Below are 21,190 nucleotides of genomic sequence, written 5' to 3'. Positions count from 1 at the left end.
TCTATTCTCTAAGCTAAATAATCCCAACTCTCTCAGCCTCTCTTCACAGGAGAGGTATTTCAGTCCTCTCATAATTTTGCTGGCCCTCCTCTGGACCTGGTCCAAGTCCATGTCTTTCTTGTGATGGGTAGTCTAGAACTTGATGCAGTACTCTAGGTGGGGTCTCTCGAGAGGGGAAGAATCCTGGGCATCTAGTGCTGATGCTTGCCAATAAAAGTTGGGCGGGTTGAGTTCCCCTTCCCCAGCAACTTTAGTTTAAAGCTCTCTTCACCAGCTTGAAAAAACTGTAGCCAAAGATGCTCTTCCCCCCCTCTGACGGATGAGTCCCATCAGTCCCCAGTAGACCAGGTTCCTCAGGGTCCCATGGTCTAAAAAGTCAAATCCCTGAATATGACACCCATTCCACAACCAGTCGTTGATTTGCTGGATTCAGCTGGTCCTTTCAAAGCCTTTTCCTTTGACCAGCAAGATTAAAGAGAAGATCACCTGTGATCTAGAGCCTCCTACAGCAGCTCCGAGGGCTCTGTATTCCTTCATGACATACTTTGGACTGCTCTTTGACAGTGGTGTTCGTGCCCACGTGAAATAAGAGCATTGGACGGAATAGTCTGTGGGCTGTACAAGTTTCAGTAGTCTCTTGGCAAAGTCACTAGTAGGCAACATACCTCTCCTGAGAGTGGTTCTGGCTGGCAAATGAGAAGAGAGTCACCTAAAACTATTACTTTTTCTTGATCGCCTTTTCTTGATTGCACTAATTGTTATACAGGGAGAAGATCAAGCTGGCTTAGTGTCAGGGCCAGTGTCTCTCATGATATAATGAATCCTTCCTCTTCAGTCCACAGAGCAGTGAAGTTGTTCTGCAAGGGTACCTCAGGCTTCAGGATCCTGTTATCCTGTTACAAATTGCAGTCAGCTAGACCGCAGCTGTAATAACAGCTTTACCATTACAACTAACATTCCATCTGCATCTTTATCCTCCAGAGTCCAGAAATAGTTTCTCAAGGTTGAGAAATTCACATAGAAATTTTATACAGAACAGGGATCACTTCATCCACTGCTAAAATAAAATGTAGTCATCTCTGGAAAAAAAAAAAAAGCTGTTAAATTGGCATTCTGCAACACTTCAGAGGAGTTTAGGATAAGAAGTGAAAACTTGATGTAAAAAAGAGGAAAATACGAAAAGAGGAGGCTGAGGGGAGACCTCATTGCAGTCTACAGCTTCCTCGTGAGGGGGAGTGGAGGGGCAGGCACTGTTCTATTCTCCTTAGTCATCAGTGATAGGACCCACAGGAATGGTTTCAAGCTGAGGCGGGAGAGGTTCAGGCTAGACATCAGGAAGGGGTTCTTCACCGAGAGGGTGGTTGCACACTGCAACAGGCTCCCCAGGGAAGTAGTCACTGCACCAAGCCTGTTGGAGTTTAAGGAGCGTTTGGACTGTGTGCTTAGCCACGTGGTCTAAAATTTTGGGTAGACCTGTGTGGTGCCAGGAGTTGGACTCGATGATCCTTATGGGTCCCTTCCAACTCGGGATATTCTATATTGATTCTATGCTATGCTGGAACCCCAAGGGAGCGGTCATGGCACTGAGCCTACCAGAGTTCAAGAAGCATTTGGACAATGCTCTTAGACACATGATATGACTTCCTCCCTTCCTCCCTTCTTACCTACATACCTACACAGCAAGCTCACAGACCTGGACTTTGGAAGAGCAGGCTTCAGCCTTTTTGAGGGATTTGCTTGGTAGAGTACCATAGGACAAATCCGTGGAGGAAAGAGGAGCCTAAGAAAGCTGGTTAATATTCAAGGATCACCTCCTCCAAGCTCAGGATCGATGCATCGCAGCAGTAAGTCAGGGAGAAATGCCAGGAGGCCTGCATGGATGAACAAGTTGCTTCTGGCTGCACTAATGGAAAGGAAATGTACAGAGGGTGGAGGCAAGAGTAGATAACATGGGAGGGATACAGAGACATTGAGCATCCAGAGAGTAAGTTAGAAAAACAGAAGCCCAGATAGAATTGAATCTGGCCAAGGTCTTCTATAAATATGTCAGTGATAAAAGGAAGTTTAGGGGAAATGTGGACTCTCTCCTGAAGGAAACAGGAGATCTGGTTACAGCTGACACAGAGAGGCTGAGGTACTGAACAGCTCTTTTGCCAAAGTATTCACTGGCAAGTGCTCTACCCACATTAGCCCAAGTCCCAGAGGACAAAGGGGCAGGGACTGGAGGAATGATCTGTAGGAGAAGATCAGGTTTGAGACCATCTAAGGAACCTAAAATTTGCTGATGATACCGAGGTGTGTGGTGTGGTTGATACACTGGAGGAAAGGGATGCCATGCAGAGGGACCTTGACAGACTTGAGTGGTGGACCTGTGCAAACCAGAGGATGTTCACAACCTGATTTAGTGGTAGGCATCCCCCATGGAGGGGTTGGGGGTGAAACTACATGAACTTTAACATGTCTTCCAACTCGAACCATTCTGTGGGGCATCCACAACCTGTCTTGGCAGTTTGAATGCTTCAGTGTCTTCTGAGTGAATTGTTTTTTTTCTCACAGATTTTGAAATTGTCTTTTGAAGTAATATTTCGAAGTTGTTAAACATTATATATTGCTTTATGCACAGTAGCCTCTCTTTCTAGATGTGTGGAACAGAACACACTGAAGTTTGGTGCAGTTTTATATAGCACCAATTTAGTTCCAGTGTTACTTCATTTGGCTGAGTGTTTTTCAAGGTGAAATAGTTCTGTTGTTCTCACATGATACTGAATGATGAAATCCCTAATCTAGGTTATTTGCTTTTATGAAATGCCAAATCTTGCCCTTGTTGAAGTCTAAAGCAAGACTCGAGGTCTTTTTACCTGATCTTGCCAATGTACTTCCCTATTCCATTATGTTAATTTCATGCCAATTGGAGAGTCATAATTAAAAAAGCACGTACTGATGGTTGTACTTCTGGTGATTATTTTTTTCCAGTTAGATTTTCCTATTAGCGAATTGGCTAAACTTCTTAAAAGGTTTGCCTTAAATTTCAACAGATACAACTTAATGTGTTTTAAATCTGCAAACAGATTTTTACATTGTACTTAAAGACTGAGCCAAGATAATTCACTTTATCAATAACCCACACAAGTGTTCTTTTCCATCAAAAAGCATAGAATGAGAAATTGGAAAAAAATAAAAGAGGAAATGCACAGCATAGCTTTCTCTATGTATTCTGTAACTTGGAGTAAAGCACCCTCAGAACGTTGGTTTACAAAATCTGAATTAACATCTGATGATGTTAATCTGAATTTTACATCTGATGATGTAAAATCAATTTGTTTTCCATATCTGTTTGAAAGATAGTTTGGTTGTTAATGCTGTAGAATGTGTGTGTACTTCTGAATGATTCATTTATTTTTTTTAATTGTGTGAATATGTTAGAAGGAGATTTCTTATATTTTAGCTATCTGGAAAAATAAAGTCCATTTTGTGCATTTTTCTCATTTTGCAGGAAAACAACTTTGAGGCCTTTAAAAGTCATGTAACCAGAACTGTAAGTAATTTTATTTATTTTTCTTTTGCTTGGCCTGCTATTTTCCTTTTTGTTATTGCTTGTTTTATTACATCCTTACAAAGTGTTAAATGCTAGCTCTTTTCAGGGCATGCTCTTTGGCTTCTACACTGTGTAAAATTGTCTCTGGTATTCCTTATGTGCTCTCTTCCCCACCTCCCCCATTTTATGCATGAACAATGAAATGAACTTTGTGATCTTGTTGTGGTTCGAGCATGGCAGGCAGCCAAGTACCACACAGCTGCTTTCTTACTGTCCCCAGGTGGGATAAGAGAGAGAATCAGACAGGTAAATAAATCTGAGAAAACTCATGGGCTGAGATAAAGAAGTTAACTATGTAAAGTAACAGCTGCACATGCAAACAAAACAAAACAAGGAATTCATTTGCCACTTCCCATCAGCAAGGAGATATCCAGCCACTTCCGGGAAAGCAGGCTCATCACGTATAATGGTTTCTTGAGAAGATAAATGCCATCACTCTGAAAGTGCTCCCTTCCTCCTTCTTTACCCCAGCTTTTATTGCAGAGCATGATGTCATACGGTATGGAATATCCCTTTGGTCAGTTTGTCCTGGTCCTGGGTGTCTCTCCTCCCAGCAACTGGCAGGACAGCATGAGAAATAGAGAAGTCCTTGACTCTGTTCAAGCACTGCTCTGCAACAACAAAAAACATTGTTCAGTTATCACTGCTATTGTCATCAAAAATCCAAAGCACGGAATCATACAAGCTTTTACAAAGAAAATTAACTGTATCCAAACCAAAACCATAACAGTTCCTTTATCTAAGTCAAGCAGAGGAGAATTAAAGAGAAATACTAAAATGTTTGTAGACTGGTCACTTTTAGAGGGGTTCAGGAATTCAAGAGGCTTTTTTTCAGCAAGAACAGTTTAAAGTTCTTCTATTGTGGTCAATATGTAATCAATCTTTTTGCATTTATTTGTTCAAATGTGCCACACTATTTACAAAACAAATTAGATGTTCTTTACCAACTCTTTGTTATTATTGCTGGTGTAGTTCCAGTGGTACAAGAAATAATAATATATAAACTGTAGTGCAATAGAACCTAAGTTCTATTTTAAGTTCTAAGTTCTACCTTCTAAGTGATGTAGAAAATTCTGCGAATGGGAATTATTCAATATTTTAATACTGGTATCACGTATGAATATATTTCTAGCACAATTTCTGTGAAATAAGTAAAACAAGGAAGGAACAAAGGTCTTTTTGAGAACCTTTGCAGTTATGTTTTATCAGAGATGCCAGGTTTCTCTGATCCTGAAATAAATCATGGTAGATAACTATAGTTAACTATCTGTTAACTGTGATGCAGGTATTTGATTCACCGCTGTAAGTTGAAGTTGGCATTTAAAAAGGAGCAAGGGTAAAGACTTAAAAGACATGCGGCCTTCACCAATTGATCGTTAAAGAGCAGCTCTCTACTGCAATAAATGAGCATCTATTTCACTGTGTTTGTCTTGCATGTTGCACTTTTTTCCAGTGTCATCTGTGGTTCAGTGCTGCAGGCTTCTTCTGGTGTCGCTCTTTGCATACTGTGAAGAATTCTGATCCTTGACTACCTATGTAGGCAGGAAACCATCACAAAGACTTTGTTGTTAGTAGTATAGTTTGTTTATTTGGGGTGGCAATAATGTTTTTTGTACAGCCAAAGTATTCTCTATCCACACTGGATGCATACTATTATCCAGTGTTTTCTTGTAAAGTTGCAGTAATCTTCAAGTTACTAGGTCATATTTATTGAAAACAGCTAAAATACCTAGTGACAAAATTTTGTCTATTTGCTTTGTTCTTCTTTTTAGACAAATCACCTAAAAATAAATAAAAAAAAAAAAAACAGAACAGAACAAACTTCTTTGTTACATGCATGTGACTAATTGGTTTTGATAGCTGTTTCTAATATAAGAAATGTGAAGCAAAATAATGAGACATATTGTGAGGAAAATCTTTTTTGTTGTTGTTGTTTTTAGTAGGAAGTTGTTAGCTTAATTTTTTTACATCTGAACACACTGGAGCTTTCTCTTTGTAGTGGTAGCTTACTAGACAAGCGAAGATGTTTCTCCTCCCTTTTTTTTTTTTTTTTTCTGTACATGTGGTAGCTCATGCACAGCTAGCAATTTTGAAGACAGTCTTAGTGGCAAGCTATGTGTTAGTGGCAAGATGCAGGTGGTGCCTTGATGGGGCTGTTGCAGCTCTGGTTCTGTGATCCATAACTGTAGCTCACACCCTGCAGCTCCCTCCTGCCACTGGTCAAGGTTGAGTGATGCTAGTTGTGCCTTTGTGAGAACATATTTAAGAAAGGAAAAAATAGCTGCACAACAGCTGTTTTGGTGTGGAGCAGGAGGTCTGGTGGAGCTGCTGTACATGGGGGACCCAGGTTGGAGCAGTGTGCTCCTGATGGATGGACCCCATGGTACGGACCCATATTAGAGCAGTTTTTCAAGAACTGCAGTTTGTGGGAAGCCCACACAAGATCAGTTCAGGAAGGACTGCATCCTGTGGGAGGGACCCCGCACTGAAGCAGGGGAACAGGGTGAGGAGGAAGGAGCAGCTGAGACAGTGTTACGGATTGACCACAAATCCCCTTCCTGTACCCCTGTGCCACTCAGGGGGAGAAAGTAGAAGTGGGAAGATAGGGGGAGGGAACGTGTTTTTAGTTTGCTTTTAGTTCTCACTGTTCTGGTCTGATAGTAATAGACAGTAAATTATATTAGTCTCCATATGCAGAGTCTGTTTTGCCTGTAGTGGTTAATTGCTGAGTGATATCCCTGTCCTTATCTCAACCCATGAGGTGTTTTTTCATCATATTTTCTCCCCCTGTTTCTTTGAGGAGGGGGAGGAAGAGAATGGTTGTAAAAGAGCTTATCTTAGCTAGCCAACAGTGTGAAAACATCACACGTTCTTGTTCTTTTTTTTTTTGTTGTATTAATGAAATTGAAAGAGACTGCTTTAACCCATCTGAGCCTTCTTTGGCTCTGGTGTTTCTTTGTTCTTTCATCTCCTTTCTATCTTGTTTTGTAACATCTGGTCCAGGAAAGAAAAGTTATATTGCTTTCTCCCAGCAATGTGGCTACTAAAAAATATTTCTAACGGCAGCCCCTACTGCTTGGCAGGAAAGCTGTGTAAACATCAACATAGAGGTTTGGGCTTGAATTCTAGATAGTGTCAGAGCCAAAATTTTGTTACATTTTAATATTGACATATTAAAAACAAGAAAGCAAGGCTTCTTGGTTCAACTAAAGGCTGACAGAAGTGATTTGTCTCTTTCCAAGAATTCTGTCCATCAGCACATGTAATTTTCTGTTAGTAAAGGGCTAAGTTATGGATGAATATCTGATTCAGTTTGCATCTTCAGCAAGGTCAGACAAACTCAGGAGATCTACTTCTGATCTGTTCTTCTGCCACCACATTCTTTTCTTTCCACTGTAGATACCACTGTTGTTTTTAGAGAATTAGGAAATAGAGCACACATACAGGAACTTTGTGTTAAGAGTCATTGAGCCATGCTGTACAGGAATTCTGCAGAGCCTCATCCTTAATGTAGTAGGTGTAAATTAATGTAGTAATTTACATTACTTGTTGCATACCCTGTTCTGTCTGCTGTGCTTAATTGAATTGCCTGTGGATAGTATTCATTCAGGAAACTTGTTCAAACCTCTGAAGTAATTATGAAGCTGTGCTACAACCAGAGCTGGAACACATTTCAGTCAGTTGAGGTAAATTCCTTACATAATAGTCAACATAATAATACTTAAATACAGACATAGTAAGTTTCCCTTATGTTTGCAGTGGAACTTTGGTCTTGTAGAGAGCTATGTGAAACAGCTCTAAGATTAGAACTGTGCCTTGGGTGAAAGTTTACATATGGGCAATGTCATAGAAGAGGGATGGTGAAGTGTGTAGAACTCACTTCTTGCTATATGGACTTTTACTTCCTTGGGGAAGTAAATCTAGCTACGTAAGGCTTGCAAAGCTACCTTTGCTATCTTTTCTGCTTTCTCTGTATACAAGCTAAGGGGTTCCTTACAACTTGTATAGAAGTCATCTTTGCAGCAGCTTTAAATTAATCTAAGGAGAGGTGATGGAAGTAGCAATATGGTCTGTCTTTGTAAAAGAAATTTGTCAAATGCATTTCCCCTGGAAGAAGAATGGCTTTTTCTGTATTCCCAGTGTCACACAGCCTCAGGAAGGGAGAACAGTAAAACACCTTGTGATTGCTAGTTTTCTTCTGAAAAACTTCTGCTTCTCTGGTTCCCAAAATAGTAAATGACAGTATCGAAGTGTTGGTGAATTTTCTTTCTGAGTGATTGCTGGATGATTCCCTTGCTGGGTGAATTCTATCTTGTTGATCCTAGCCTTTTAGATATTCCCTCTGAGTAACCTTATTATTGAGTTACCTATGAGCAGCATTGTGACCTACGTTCATCTGTTGTCAGCAGATACAATGAGCTGTCTGTATTTTGCATCACTTTTTTGTTTTAACTAATACAATAACATATAATATAGTGCTGTGCATTTTCTAGTTTTGACATAATGGTCTGTATTAAGGGAGATACGCACATTGCTTCCTGGTGAGATCAAACTCACCTGGATCTCTTAGGCTCACAAAACAGACCATTGTCATCTGCCTTTGGAGGAGCCTGCAGACTGGTGCCGTGTCTCGGCACTGCTGTGTGCCAGCAGTTTCATGCATTTGCAGCCTGAGCATACTGATCTGAAATTAACTCAAAAAGAGTAAAATTTAAATAATAATAAAAAAAAAACAGAGAACATGGAAGTGTGAGACTCTTCCTGCATAAAAGGGGGAAACGGGGCAACAGAGAAGAGTGTGAAATAAATTACATTTGTCAGAAATGAGGTCTGTATCTTGATTAGCTCTTAAAAGAGAAACTCTGGCCTTCTTTGCATTGAATTAGTGCACAGCGTGTGCCTGAATGAGAAAAGCAGGAAGTTGAAATAACGAGCAAAGGAGAAAAATAAGAGGCTAAAGGTTGGGAAGAGAAACCAAAACATTTTGAATCTCACTGGAGACTTAGGAATATTTTTGGAAAGATCATTCATTGCTACCAGGCAGTATATATTAACCACAGAAGACAACTGTATGTTAACAGCTTAGGAAAAAGATCATACCTACAGATAATTGTAATCAATGTGTGTATTGTGGCTAGTATGATGCTGCTTCAAGGACATCTGTTATGTTAGAGTTACCTGAATTTTAACTTTATTGTTCATTCCTGTTAGTCAGCTCCTTTTCATTCAGGCTAACATACCAACCCTTCTGCTGAGGAGTAAGAAACACAGTGCAGTTGTTGTTACCAAAAAATGGTAATATTTTGAGGCATTTGGAAAATGTCTCATAGCTTGATACTGATTAAGAGTGTCTAGCTGGTGTAGAGAATTTACTATGGCAGAGTCAGAGCTTTGCAGCTTTTAGCAAGAACAACAGGAACACACTGCAAACAGTTTTGCAGACTCATCATGTTGGATCTGTGAATTCCTTTCCCTTTGCTCTTTCCGGTGCCAAGCAATATTTGTCATTTGTAAGAGATGAGTTGCTGAAGCATTCTTTGTATGAAAGACTCCCACCATCTACTCAGAAATGTCCAGCTAGCCCAGCTGTTTTAAAAACTACTCCCAAATTAAAAAATTGCTATCCCTTTTCCTGAAATGTTTATAGTGAGACATTCCAATTGTTATTTAACTTTTCTGATGGTTTTATGCATGCTTATTAGTTATCCATTAAAATAAAAGTCGCAATGTTGCAAGGCACATGCAAATCACTAACGATTTTGGAATGACTTGAAAGAGGCTGCTGTGTATCCTGGCTACATTCCAGTGTTGACATGACTAACTAACCTAAGCAGGGTTTCTCTGTAGTATTGTGTATTACATAGTAGGGGTTAGGGCTAGTTGCTAACTTCACGAAGTTCAGTATGAACAGTTAATCTTGACATTGTAGAACTAAGGGTTCAGAAGTGCTGCGGATTTCCAAATAGAAATACGTATAACTGTAAAATTGTGTGTGAGGTAAAATCATGGAATCATAGAATGGTTTGGGTTGGAAGGGACCTTAAAGATCATCTAATTCCACCCCCCCTGCCATGGACAAGGATATCTGGCCTTAAACACCTCCGGGGATGTAACACCTGCAACTTGTGCAATCACCTGGCTGCATCACTGGTGCCCATGTAAAAAAGCAGCAGTGGGTAATAGTCCTTAGGCTGTACAAGGCTTGACAGTCTCTTGGTGACATCCCTGATATGGGCCCCTGCCAAACAGCAGACTTCTCTCAAGAGCAGATCAAATAGGCAAATGGGTGCCTGGGTGTCTCTTTACCTTTCAGAAAAAGAGTCTCCTACTACCATCACCCATTGAGTTTTCTTACTTGCACTGGTCGTTACGCAGGGAACAGACAGGGCTGTCGTACTCAGCTCCACCCATGCAATGGGTCTTTCCTTTTCAGTTGGCAGAGGGATGAAGTGGTTCTGTAAGGACACCCAAGGCTTTGGGGAAAGACTTCCTTTTGATAGTCTTTGTCATTCCCAACGTCTATTCTCCTGTGTTCTTTTCCCCTTTACTGTTTGTGCCTGTGTGGGAGTTTTGGGCTGTTTGGCCATGTAATATAAACATAAGTTGTGCCTCATTTTTACTTGAATATGGAACTTGGGCACATTTAGTATTTTCACTTGAAGTTCCCTTAGTAGAAACAATTTTTTTTCTGTGCCTTTTCTTTGCTATGAATTTCAAATTTTCAGAGAAGTAAAAAAGATGGATTGAAGACCCAGTTATAGAAGGATCTTTGAGGCTTTGGGCAGAGCCATTCTTCTGAACCTAAATGAGTTGGAAAACGGTCTTCCTGCCCTGGTTGACTTTTTGTTAGTGCATCAAACTGGCAGAGGGAATTCCAAATACAAGTGCCCAAAAACTCAATTACAGAGTCCCGTAGTTAACTTGTTTAGGGCAGCCTGGCCTATCTTGACTGCTGTGTTTAGGGGAAGAATCATGGGAGCAAAATGACTCCCGTGATTGATTAAAAGTCAAGCTGGTTTTTAGCAGGGAGAGAGCAAGCTGGGATTTGTAACTTCTGCAGACACTGCTGCTTGCTTGCAGGGGGCACATCTGTCTTGACTCTTTTATACTATACAGGTGAACAGATTACTTTTACAGAATGCAGTATACAGAACAAAAATAAAGTGTACAGCCAAAAAGCTATTTGCAGTAGAAATTAAAAAACTTGTCTTCAGAGAATCAATTATAACAAAGTCTTATTTATTTTAACATTTCCTGCAGGAATATAGTAACAGAGAACTATTTATATTCACAATACATATATATTTTTTTAATTTCTCACATTAGGAATCATTCTAAAACCAGAAGACAAAAGATTATGGAAATTTTAATTCTCATGCAAGACATCTAACGATGTTTCCATGTAGCTTCTGAAAGCAACTACTGTGACAGTAGGAGTCATAACCATGGAACAGCCCATGACTGGTGTACTTCATTGTCCTGTCTTCAGTATCCCAAAGTGTACAAAACTGTTGCATTATGTCTTAGAACAGGTTAGAGAACTTGAGAATGGTTAGAGAATGAAAATATTATCATAATCTTTATTATCATACAATATTATCATACAATATTATCATACAATATTGTCATATAATCATATAATATATTATCATAAACTTTGTTAAAATAGATAACTTTGTTAAAATAGGTTTGACAGAGGAACCAACAAGGAGAGGTGCTGTTCTGGATCTCATTCTCACCAACAAGCATGGGTTGGTGGGGAATATGAATGTCAAAGGCAGCCTTGGCTGCAGTGATCATGAAATGGTGGAGTTCAGGATCTTGATGGCAGTGAGGAGTGATGCATTCCAGCAAAGAGGAAATCCGTCAAAAATGCCAGGAGACCTGCACAGATGAGCAACAAGCTCCTGACCAAGCTTAATCAGAAAAAGAAGGCCTCCAGAGAGTGGAAACAAGGACACGTAGCCTGGGAGGGATACAGAGCCATTGCCCAAGCAGCCAGGGATCGGGTTAGGAAAGCTAAAGTCCATCCTCATGAATTAAATTTGGCCAGGGACATCAAAGGCAATAAGAAAGTTTTCTCTAGGTACGTCAGCGATAAAAGGAAGACTGTGGGAATTGTGGGCCCTCTCTGGAAGGAAACAGGAGACCTGGTCACCTGGGATGTGGACAAGGCTGAAGTACTTAATGACTATGTTGCCTCAGTCTTCACCAACAAGAGCTCTAACCGCATAGCCTAAGCACCAGAAGACAACGCCAGGGACTAGAAGAGCGATGGACCTCCCAGTGTAGGAGGAGATCAGGTATGAGACCATCTAAAGAACCTGAAGGCGCACAAGTCCATGGGACCTGAAGAAATGCATCCAAGGGTCCTGAGGGAACTGATGGATGAAGTTGCTAAGCCAGTGTCCATCATATTTGAGAAGTGGCAATCTGATGAAGTTCCCACTGACTGGAAAAGGGGAAACATGACCCCCTTTTAAAAAGGAGAAAAAGGATACATTTTAAATGTATCGTTTAATAATTAATAAATATAAATAAATTAAAAAATAATAAAATTAAAATTCAATAAAGACATTTCTCCTTTAAAAAGGAGAAAAAGTTCCACACACCTGTGGAACTACAGGCCAGTCAGTCTCACCTTTTTGCCTGCCAAGATCATGAAACAGATCCTTCTGGAAACTATGCTAAGGCATATGGAAAATCAGGAGGTGACTGGTAAAAGTCAACATGGCTTCACTAAGGGAAGATTGTGCCTGACAAATCCGGCCTTCTGTGATGGGGTTACAAGCACTGGTGTATAGGGGAAGAGCAGCTGACATCATCTACCTGGACTTGTGCAAAGCATTTGACACTGACCCCTGTGATATCCTTGACTTGACATTGGAGAGACATAGCTTTAATGGATGGACAACTCAGTGCATAAGGAATTCACTGGATGATCTCACTCAAAGTGTTGTGGTGAACAACTCATTCTCCAAGTGGTGATTAGTGACGGGTGGTGTTCTTAAGGAGTCAGTATTGGGACCAGCACTATTTAACATCTCTGTGGTGACAAGAACAATGGGATTGCGTGCACCCTCAGCAAGTTTGCTGATGACACCAAGCTGCGTATTGTGGTCGATACACTAGAGGGAAGGGATGCCATCCAGAGGGACTTTGACAGACTTGAGAGGAGGGCCTGTGCGAAACCTCATGAAGTTGAACAAGGCCAAGTGCAAAGTTCTGCATGTGAGCTGGGGCAATCCCAATCAGAAATACAGGCTGGGCAGAGAATGGATTGAAAGCAGTCCTCAGGAGAAGGACCTGGGGTGTTGGTTGACGGGAAGCTCAACATAAGTCAGCAATGTGCTCTTGCAGACCACAAAACCAACTGTATGATGGGGTGCATCAAAAGAAGAATGGCCAGCAGGGCTGGGGAGGTGATTCTCTGCCTCTACTCTGCTCTTGTGAGACCCCACCTGGAGGACTGCATTCAGCTCTGGGGCCCGCAGCACAGGAAGGACATGAAAGTATTAGAATGAGTCTAGAGGGCCACAAAGATGATCAAGGAGCTGGAGCACTTCTGTGAAGAGAGGCTGAGAAAGTTGGCTTTGTTCAGCCTGGAGAAGAGAAGGCTCCAGGGAGACCTTATAGCAGGCTTCCAATACCTAAAGGGAGTGTGGGGGCCTACAGGAAAGCTGGGGAGGTACTGATAGGACAAGGAATAATGCCTATAAACTAAAAAAGGGTAAGTTTAGATTAGATATAAGAAAGAAATTCTTCACAGTGAGAGTGGTGAGGCACTGGAACAGGTTGCCCAGAGAGGCTGTGGATGCCCCATCCCTGGAAGTGTTTAAGGCCAGGCTGGATAGGGCTTCGAGCAAGGGATTGGAACTAGATGATCTTTAAGGTCCCTTTCAACCCATACCATTCTATGACTCTGTGGAAGTGCATTCAGTTCTCTTGATTATCTGTCTATTAATAGTTGTATTTTTGGCTCTTTGAACTGGTGGTATTTCAAACAATTATGTGGCAAAAAGTTTTGTGAGGTAATTAAAAGCTATGTAAAATGCATTTAATTTTATATAGAGATTCAAGTTGCCTGGTGTTTATATCAACATTAAAAATAGGAATAAATAAAATATTTATATCACAAATAAGTCTGTCATTCTTCCAAAATGCGCCCTGATTCTTTAAGTTACAGATCATCCATTAAGTTGCATTTCACTTAACATTTCTGATAGCTGTAGTTTCTGCTCATTGACCCTTCCTTACACTTGTTAGTGCTCACGCCAAGAAGATGCCTGAGAGAGAAGATAAACTAGATGAATGCATATCCAGTCCTGCAGGCATGAGTTTTCAGTAATGCTTTTACTCAGAACTGCATGTAGTTCATGGAGAGCTATCAGCCGCTTAAAATAACCCAGTCCTTGAATCCAGTAGTTCTTGTATTCTGCTGAGATCGCGTTTAAGCAGACATTGCATTACTGTTCTTCAGTGCCAGAAGCATGGCCTTGGAAAAAGGCTACTGAATGATTTGTCATTTGAATTTTCATTCCTTAGACTGCCTTATCTCAAACCAGATAAATCAGTGTGACATCTGGTATTTCTGACCCAACGTGTGGCCCACATGTCTAGTTCTGCTTTGGTATTGGACACCAGCAGTTTGCACAATAGGTTTTTGATTTTTCCAGACTGCTGCATAAAAAATAGTAAAGCGCTATACTGACACTATACAAATGAATTTATCCGGGCAAAACTGATCACCCTTCACCATTTAGCCTTTCCATAAACTGTCTGTTCTTTGAGACTTTATTAATGAGGGTTTTAGCCTATGAAGTGTGTACTAATCATCATCCAACTATTATTCATCAAAGTTGTATTCAAGATTTTGAAAGGATGTACAGATACATATATGCATATACAGATCCAGATATATTTTTTAAAAACATTTTTTATAGCCATGATTTTTTTTTTTACTTTATAATCCTCATAATCCTCATTTTTTCTCTTGAGAGACAGCCTTTTTTTCATAGGTTTTCTTCATAGGGAGGGGATGTGGGCTTGTCAGGAAGGTTATTTCTTATTCTTTCTGTTTCTTATTTTAGGTTATTACAGGTTATTTCTGTGTTCCTTCTGCTCTGGACTAGTGCAGAAAGTGTCTGGAAACTCAATGCTACCATTGCAGCCATACCTATGTCAGATGCCCTGTACTGTACCTGTGTAATGATTTTTTTTTTTTTTTCGGAATCTGTAGAGCAAAGCTATGCTGGGACATTTACTTTCTGATGACTGTTGTGATCTGGTGAAAATTATGTAGAATCAAATATGGGCTTGTTTCTTAGCTTCTGCGTCAAATTTTTGGTGGTCTTTGGGGTGGTCTCTTCTGAGAACTGCGTTATTGAGAAAGTTGGCCTAGCAGGCTCTGCACTGAACCTACAACTGGGTGCAGGTGCCAAAGATGATAAAAGGAGCAAGGAGGATGTGAAAAGGAAGAGCTTGATGGCTTGAATTTTCACCGGAAAAAGACAGTAGCATACAGTAATATACAAAGAATTTGTTCCCCAATAGAATCATTCTGTGCCTGGAGAGAAGGCACTTGTCACTTGAAAAGCAATTGCTTCCCCCTTCTGGCTTTCATGGAATGACTAGCTAAATTTATCTCACCAAAAGGTTCTTTTCACTTACTAGGGATAACTTTTTATTGTAATTATTTGGGATTGATCTGTGTGTTATATATTTAAAAAGTCACTAAAATTGAATGAGTAGGTAAAATGAAGAAGTTTTCTTTATTTAGAACTCTACCTCTCAAATGAGTGATTATATTGTTTGCATTGCCAGGCAGTCCTAGGGAAACAGGGGAAAACAACATGTGAAAAACTCAAAGGACAGATAACGCTGAGGTGGTCTGCCCTACTGGCAACAGAAGCGCTGTTTCCACTGGATCTATGCTCATTACTACTCTGATTTTTTATCCATGAGTAATTAAACACCTCATTTTGAGCAATTATTTTTTGTTCCTTTCCTCAACACAAAATGAAAATCAGATCTAGTTTTGAAAGAATTTCTTTGTGATCATCGATCCTGGGAGGTGCTATCCTCTATTTGCTGTCTTGCAGGGCTAGCCATGGATGGAGTTGATTTTGCCTTTATGTGTGGTCTGCCCTATGCATCTGTATTCTGTACCTGGTGAAACAGGTATTCTGCTGTTAGATATATAATGTTTTGGCTCTAAATGAAGAGGAATGCATTGGTATTAGTGAAATTAACCTGAAATAGCAGAGATGATGGAAAAATTAAAGACAGTTACATAAGTTCAAGATTGGTTTTAATTAGCTATTAAACCTAAATTAAGTCAGAAGCATGGAAGGATATGGCTCACATTTACAGATTGTCTTTTGAAAGAAATGCTCTTACAGCTTCTTCATGCATTTGAGAACACATTTAGGTGTGTGTATATATGGTGTGTGTTTCACCAAACCTTTAAAAAGATATTTCAGCAATCATTTTGCCTCTCTGACATGCCATGCATTACTTCTTGTCTTCAAATTGCAGCAGGGGAGGTTGAGACTGGATGTTAGGAAAAATTTATTCGCTGAAAGGTTTGTGAAGCATTGGAACAGGCTGCCCAGGGAAGTAGTTGAGTCACCATCCCTGGAGATATTTAAAAGACGTGTAGATATGATGCTTAGGGACACGGTTTAGTGGTAGACTTGTCAGTACTGGGTAAACAGTTGGACTTGATGATATCAGACGTTTTTTCCAACCTAAATGATTCTTATGATTCCTTGTTGGATTTTACTAAATGTTTTTTCTGTGAGGGGAAAAGATAGTGGTGTAGTCATTAACAACTAGTAAACAAAACAATTAGTAGAAAGAAAAAAAAAAAAAAGAGGATACATCACTAGCATCAAGACATGGAGGAGTGGAGGAAGTGACTAGAACCTAGAGAACATGCAGAAGAATAGGGGGAATGTTTTTAACTGTGTCCATTTGTCAACAAGAGCCAACAACCGTTTGTCCATTTGCCGACAGTAGTCAACATATAATGTACAAGACAATCTTTGAAGGGTTAAATAAAATTTAGTAGTTCTCTGTGCCATCTGTAGACCATGGGAAGTTTCTTATGCTTAATCAAAGTATTCGCGTAAAAGAGAACCAATAATGACAGATGAGAGTATTGCAGCTATTGAGACCATGCAACGCTTAAACCTTCTGACTGCAAACCTGAGTACCTATCAACTGATTCTCTTATGAAAGTATTGAAACATATACTCAGTTTATTCCAGTAACAGTCCTGCAAGTCTAAGCAGAAGCATGAACTGAAGTGATTTTGCTTTAGGAGAATTTAGTATGACTTCTGTACTCCCCTTTGTTCAGTGAGAGTAACTATGCATTAAAGAGTGTAACAATTTTCTCCTCCATGAACCTTAGTGATAGAGTTTCTCTCACCTAATTTTAGCTGTCTCAGTGACTCCATTGACTCAGTCTATTTGTGTGGTAGTCACCTAAGTTCCCTTTGTATGTAATGAGAGAAACAGAGAAACCTAGAGGGGACAGAAACCCTTCCAGAATAGGTTTTCAGAAAAACGGGCAGCTATTATTACACTAACACTAAATAGTAATAAGAAAAGCATCAAAAACAAATTTTACATTTAGATACATCTTTTTATACAGAAAATCAGAAGTTCACTTTAATATCATGCATCAGTAACTCCATTAGAGAAAGACCTCATCCATCTTCCTGCCCTGAATTTATACTTACTACACAGAAAAATGCACAGAAAAGCTCATATAGTGGAAGGGCAAGAGCTGGAAAACTGATAAACCCTGTCTGTTTTGGCTATGTGGACGATATATACTAAAACTTGTGCTAGGCCTTAAAACTTTCCACACAGTGGCACTGTATATCAAAAGCTAGGACGCATACAAACACATGACTGGCATGTTTCCTTCCAGAATTTCTGGAACTGAGCTGTTCTGGCAAATTTTAAACAAGTACACCTGATGGCAAAAGGTGTGCCTCACTGAAGTGCTTGTTCCCAGTTCCATGAATTCTTGTCTTTGCTTAAATAGAACAACAGAAAATAAGGAAACTTCATGGTATTTTCAGCTTCTTTTTATTCAATCCTTTCTTAGGATTGTGAAGGCTATAGGTAATACACCACAAGTGCTACAGTAAGTCAATAGGTAAAAACTGAAATCCATGAGAAAGCTTTCAGTGTGTTTTTCAGTTAATTTTGGTTTTGTAAGTAGAAAGGAATTAGGGGAACATCTTTGCCTCTACTTCCGTGGTCTTTGTCGGTCACATAGATCTATCCATTGCTTCTACCTTTCCTGATAAATGTTATGACTAAACCTCTGTTTAATCTGAATGAGCAGTCACATAGCAGCTTCCTCTGATAAGAAATGACAAAATGATTATCAATTCAAGCTCCAGCTTCTGAGAAATCTCTTGAATGTCCACTTTAATCTTAGTGCAGAGTTACCAAAGACTTCAACGATGTTAGACAACCATTACTTTTCTGGTAGTAGTGAGTCCGTGTATGTTCTGCATGAAGAGTTGGACATAACCTGGTTCATAACCACAGTGTTTACAGTTGTGATTAAAACATAAGATGCTACTCTCTTATCCTGTTGTTGTAATAGTTTTTCACAGGAGGGACGTAGTAAAGGAGGGTGGTGGCGGGAGGGAAGCAGGAACACTGACATAAATGCAGCAAGAAAGCTACTGGATTGACCCCTCTGCTTTATTTGTTCCAGAATTCCAGCAGTGTTTCGAAGAACTCTTTCAGTTGTGACAAGGGATCACAGTAGGTATTCCTTTAATATTTGGTTTAGTAGTGTCAAGTGCTGTCATGTTATTTGTGGTTTAGATTTTTGAGATAGCTTTCTCTGAGACATGTCCAGCTGTGCAAAGTTAAATTTTACTATCCCTCTGTGAGATAAAAGCTGGGCATATTTGAAGAGCTTACTTTTAACTTAGTGACTGTCATCTTCTGATTATTCTATTAGGAAGGATATAGGTATCAGGTAAGGTATCTGGTTTCACCCTCAACTGGGGGAAGGAGCAGAAGGTAAAGGAAACAGTATTTGTACATAATTGTACCTGTACAATTATTTGTATTATATTAGTGTCTGTTACAGTTTGGGGACTGGTTTTGGATTCACCTCAGTGTTTCTCAGAACAGTTTTCAAGATGGTATCTATCTGCAATGTTTTACAGACCACTGGTGAATTTACTAATTTGTAAAGCATTTGTAGAGTTCCACAGAAAGAGACCTGTGCAGCCATAAGTATCTGTACAATGTGGGGATTTTTGTTTTTGTTCTTCTTTGTTTTAACTCCCACATTTCTTGCACTAGTGTTTGTGAAAGTTAATTGTATTCATCTTACTGCTTTTCTACACTATTGGTTGTAGAGATTTTTTCATTATAGTTTTGATATGAAGAACTCTGATTTTTGGCTACCTCTATTTACATACTAAAATTAAGAATTTGACCTTTATAGATGTTTAATAAATCGTAATTTTAATGAAAGCTTTGCAAACATGAAATGCTGACTGTATCAGTCCAAGTTGTGATTTCTTCTCATTAATATACTCTGCTGCTTTTTTCTGAACTGCCATGTCTAATTTCTTCACAGAAGTGCAGACTTTGAACACATTATGGAGGAGGGCTATGAACTTGACCTCACTTACATCACGGAACGGATCATTGCTGTATCTTTCCCTGCTAGCTGTTCTGAGGAAACTTATCTCCACAATCTACAAGATGTAACACGAATGCTCAAATCCAAACATGGTGATAATTACTTGGTATGTATGTCTGTCTTAAGTGCTGCATCTTCTTCTGTCCTGCAGGAAGACCACTTGTAGGTTTACATATGCCATTATAAACTAAAAGTCATTCATCTAAAAACTCTTGTCCACCTTTACAGCTTTATAAGCAAGAACAGAATTTTCAGTAATGTTATAATCTGTTAGATAAGGATAGGGATATTAATAATACCTTTCTGCTGTTGGCACTGCAGTCTCTATTTTGATCATAGGTATTCAAATGCTACAGAACAATTGCACATACTGTTTTAATTGTCCAAAGTATACTTTTAAGAAACATATATGCTGCAATGTAGAATGTGTTTTTCTTTCCTAGCCATCTGTTAAACCAGGGTCCTCAGCTTGGGTATCTAATGGTCTTTCACCATCATGCCTGGGCTGTCTCTGGTATATGTAATAGGGTTACAGTTTGTCTGTTTGGTCAAACTCTTTCTCATTAACTTGATTTAGATGCATTTTTCTTGCTATTTAGTTTTCTGTAGGAAATTAGATTGTGAGCAAATCTCAAATGAGCTCTATGTGCAGAATATTTTTAAGTAATGATCCAAACCTTTACTTCTGTGCTGTTTTTTCCCTAGTATATCTGTAACCTATGACATGTATTGTCTCAGCTTGTTCTGTGAATGTGAACAGGGCCAGTATTTTATTTACGTTTTTTTCTTCTATTTTTAGTCAGCATGCTTAAACTATTAGAATCAAATTTCCACAGCTTCAGGAGCATAAACTTTACTAACTGCATAAATTGGTTTACAGAGTGAGTCCACCTAACAATTTAAATATACTATCTTCTGCTCACAAACAGAGGTGTCATAGATGTATTGTGGACTATCTGTTGTCCTCAAGACATACCTGTAATACTTACAGTGTTGTCTGATGTTCTCAGAATGCCACCTTATTGCCCTTCCTTCCATTCCATGTAGTGCTGGTAGCTTGTAAGGTACAATATACTAACAGTGTGAGGGTAACCTGGATGTAAAGATTTATGGTTTCCAATTCACCTGTTGTGAGTGGCCTTTCCCATATGACAGAAATATTTTTGGTATGTGGGAAATAATCTTGTAGTCTCATTAGAGTTAAATCTCATTAAATAACTGTATTACAAATATCTTCTGTGTGTATGGTAAGTGAGAGAGATTAGGTTGAGGAGATGTCCTCTCTTTAAGTGGGATTGCAGTCAGTTTCTATTGCAACGTTTTGATCTGAGTTTAATTATTTATTTAAAAAATATGTACCCAGTACTTTGGAAATCTGCAGACATGGTCAAAAGAAAATTCGATTCCCTCTGTTCAAGAAAGTTTCTGCAAATTTTCAAAACAACCTGGAAAATCATAGCCAGGTTACAGAGCCAGAGATCTTATTTTAAAACTTTATCTGTTGTTTCGCATGTTTCAAAGATCCCTTAAATCTGCTTGAGAGACATAAGTATAGCAGCAAAAAGCAAACAAACAAATTGAAAAAAAAAGAAACATTAAAAAAAAGAAAAAAAGAAAAACAGAAAAACCACCACCTACAAGTAAACAATGTTACTGAAGCCGATGAGAACAGTTTTCTTCTTTCATTTGGTCAGGGCCTGAGCTAGCAGAAACTATACTATAGATCAACATTTGTTGTTTCTTATCTAGCTGTTCTCTTTCTGGATTTTTGTACGTAGTAGATTGTTGCTGCTATAGTCAATAATGAGAACAGAGAAGGGGGAATGGAACACCCAAAGAACTGTGTTTGTTTGAAAAAACAGCCATTTCATAGAAAGAGATTTAGTGGATAGAATAAAGCAT

The 21,190-nt window shown here is 39.3% G+C and overlaps 1 protein-coding gene across 10 annotated transcripts in view; it reads left to right on the top strand.

The window, feature by feature from the left end:
- The window catches only part of TNS3 (tensin 3), a 245,005-nt gene that overhangs the window by 109,539 nt on the left and 114,276 nt on the right, over positions 1 to 21,190 (top strand). For all 10 annotated transcript variants that reach the window (XM_038173696.2, XM_038173695.2, XM_027451289.3 and 7 more), the window contains 3 exons: positions 3,494 to 3,535; positions 18,341 to 18,390; positions 19,223 to 19,394. In XM_038173696.2, the coding sequence (XP_038029624.2) occupies positions 3,494 to 3,535; positions 18,341 to 18,390; positions 19,223 to 19,394 (264 nt within the window). The remainder of the gene's footprint in view (positions 1 to 3,493; positions 3,536 to 18,340; positions 18,391 to 19,222; positions 19,395 to 21,190) is intronic.

The sequence above is a fragment of the Anas platyrhynchos genome, chromosome 2 (genome assembly GCF_047663525.1).
Source record: "Anas platyrhynchos isolate ZD024472 breed Pekin duck chromosome 2, IASCAAS_PekinDuck_T2T, whole genome shotgun sequence".
Lineage (NCBI taxonomy): Eukaryota > Metazoa > Chordata > Aves > Anseriformes > Anatidae > Anas > Anas platyrhynchos.
The sequence above is the reverse complement of the archived record's forward strand: the minus strand, read 5'-3'. Positions and strand labels throughout refer to the sequence as shown.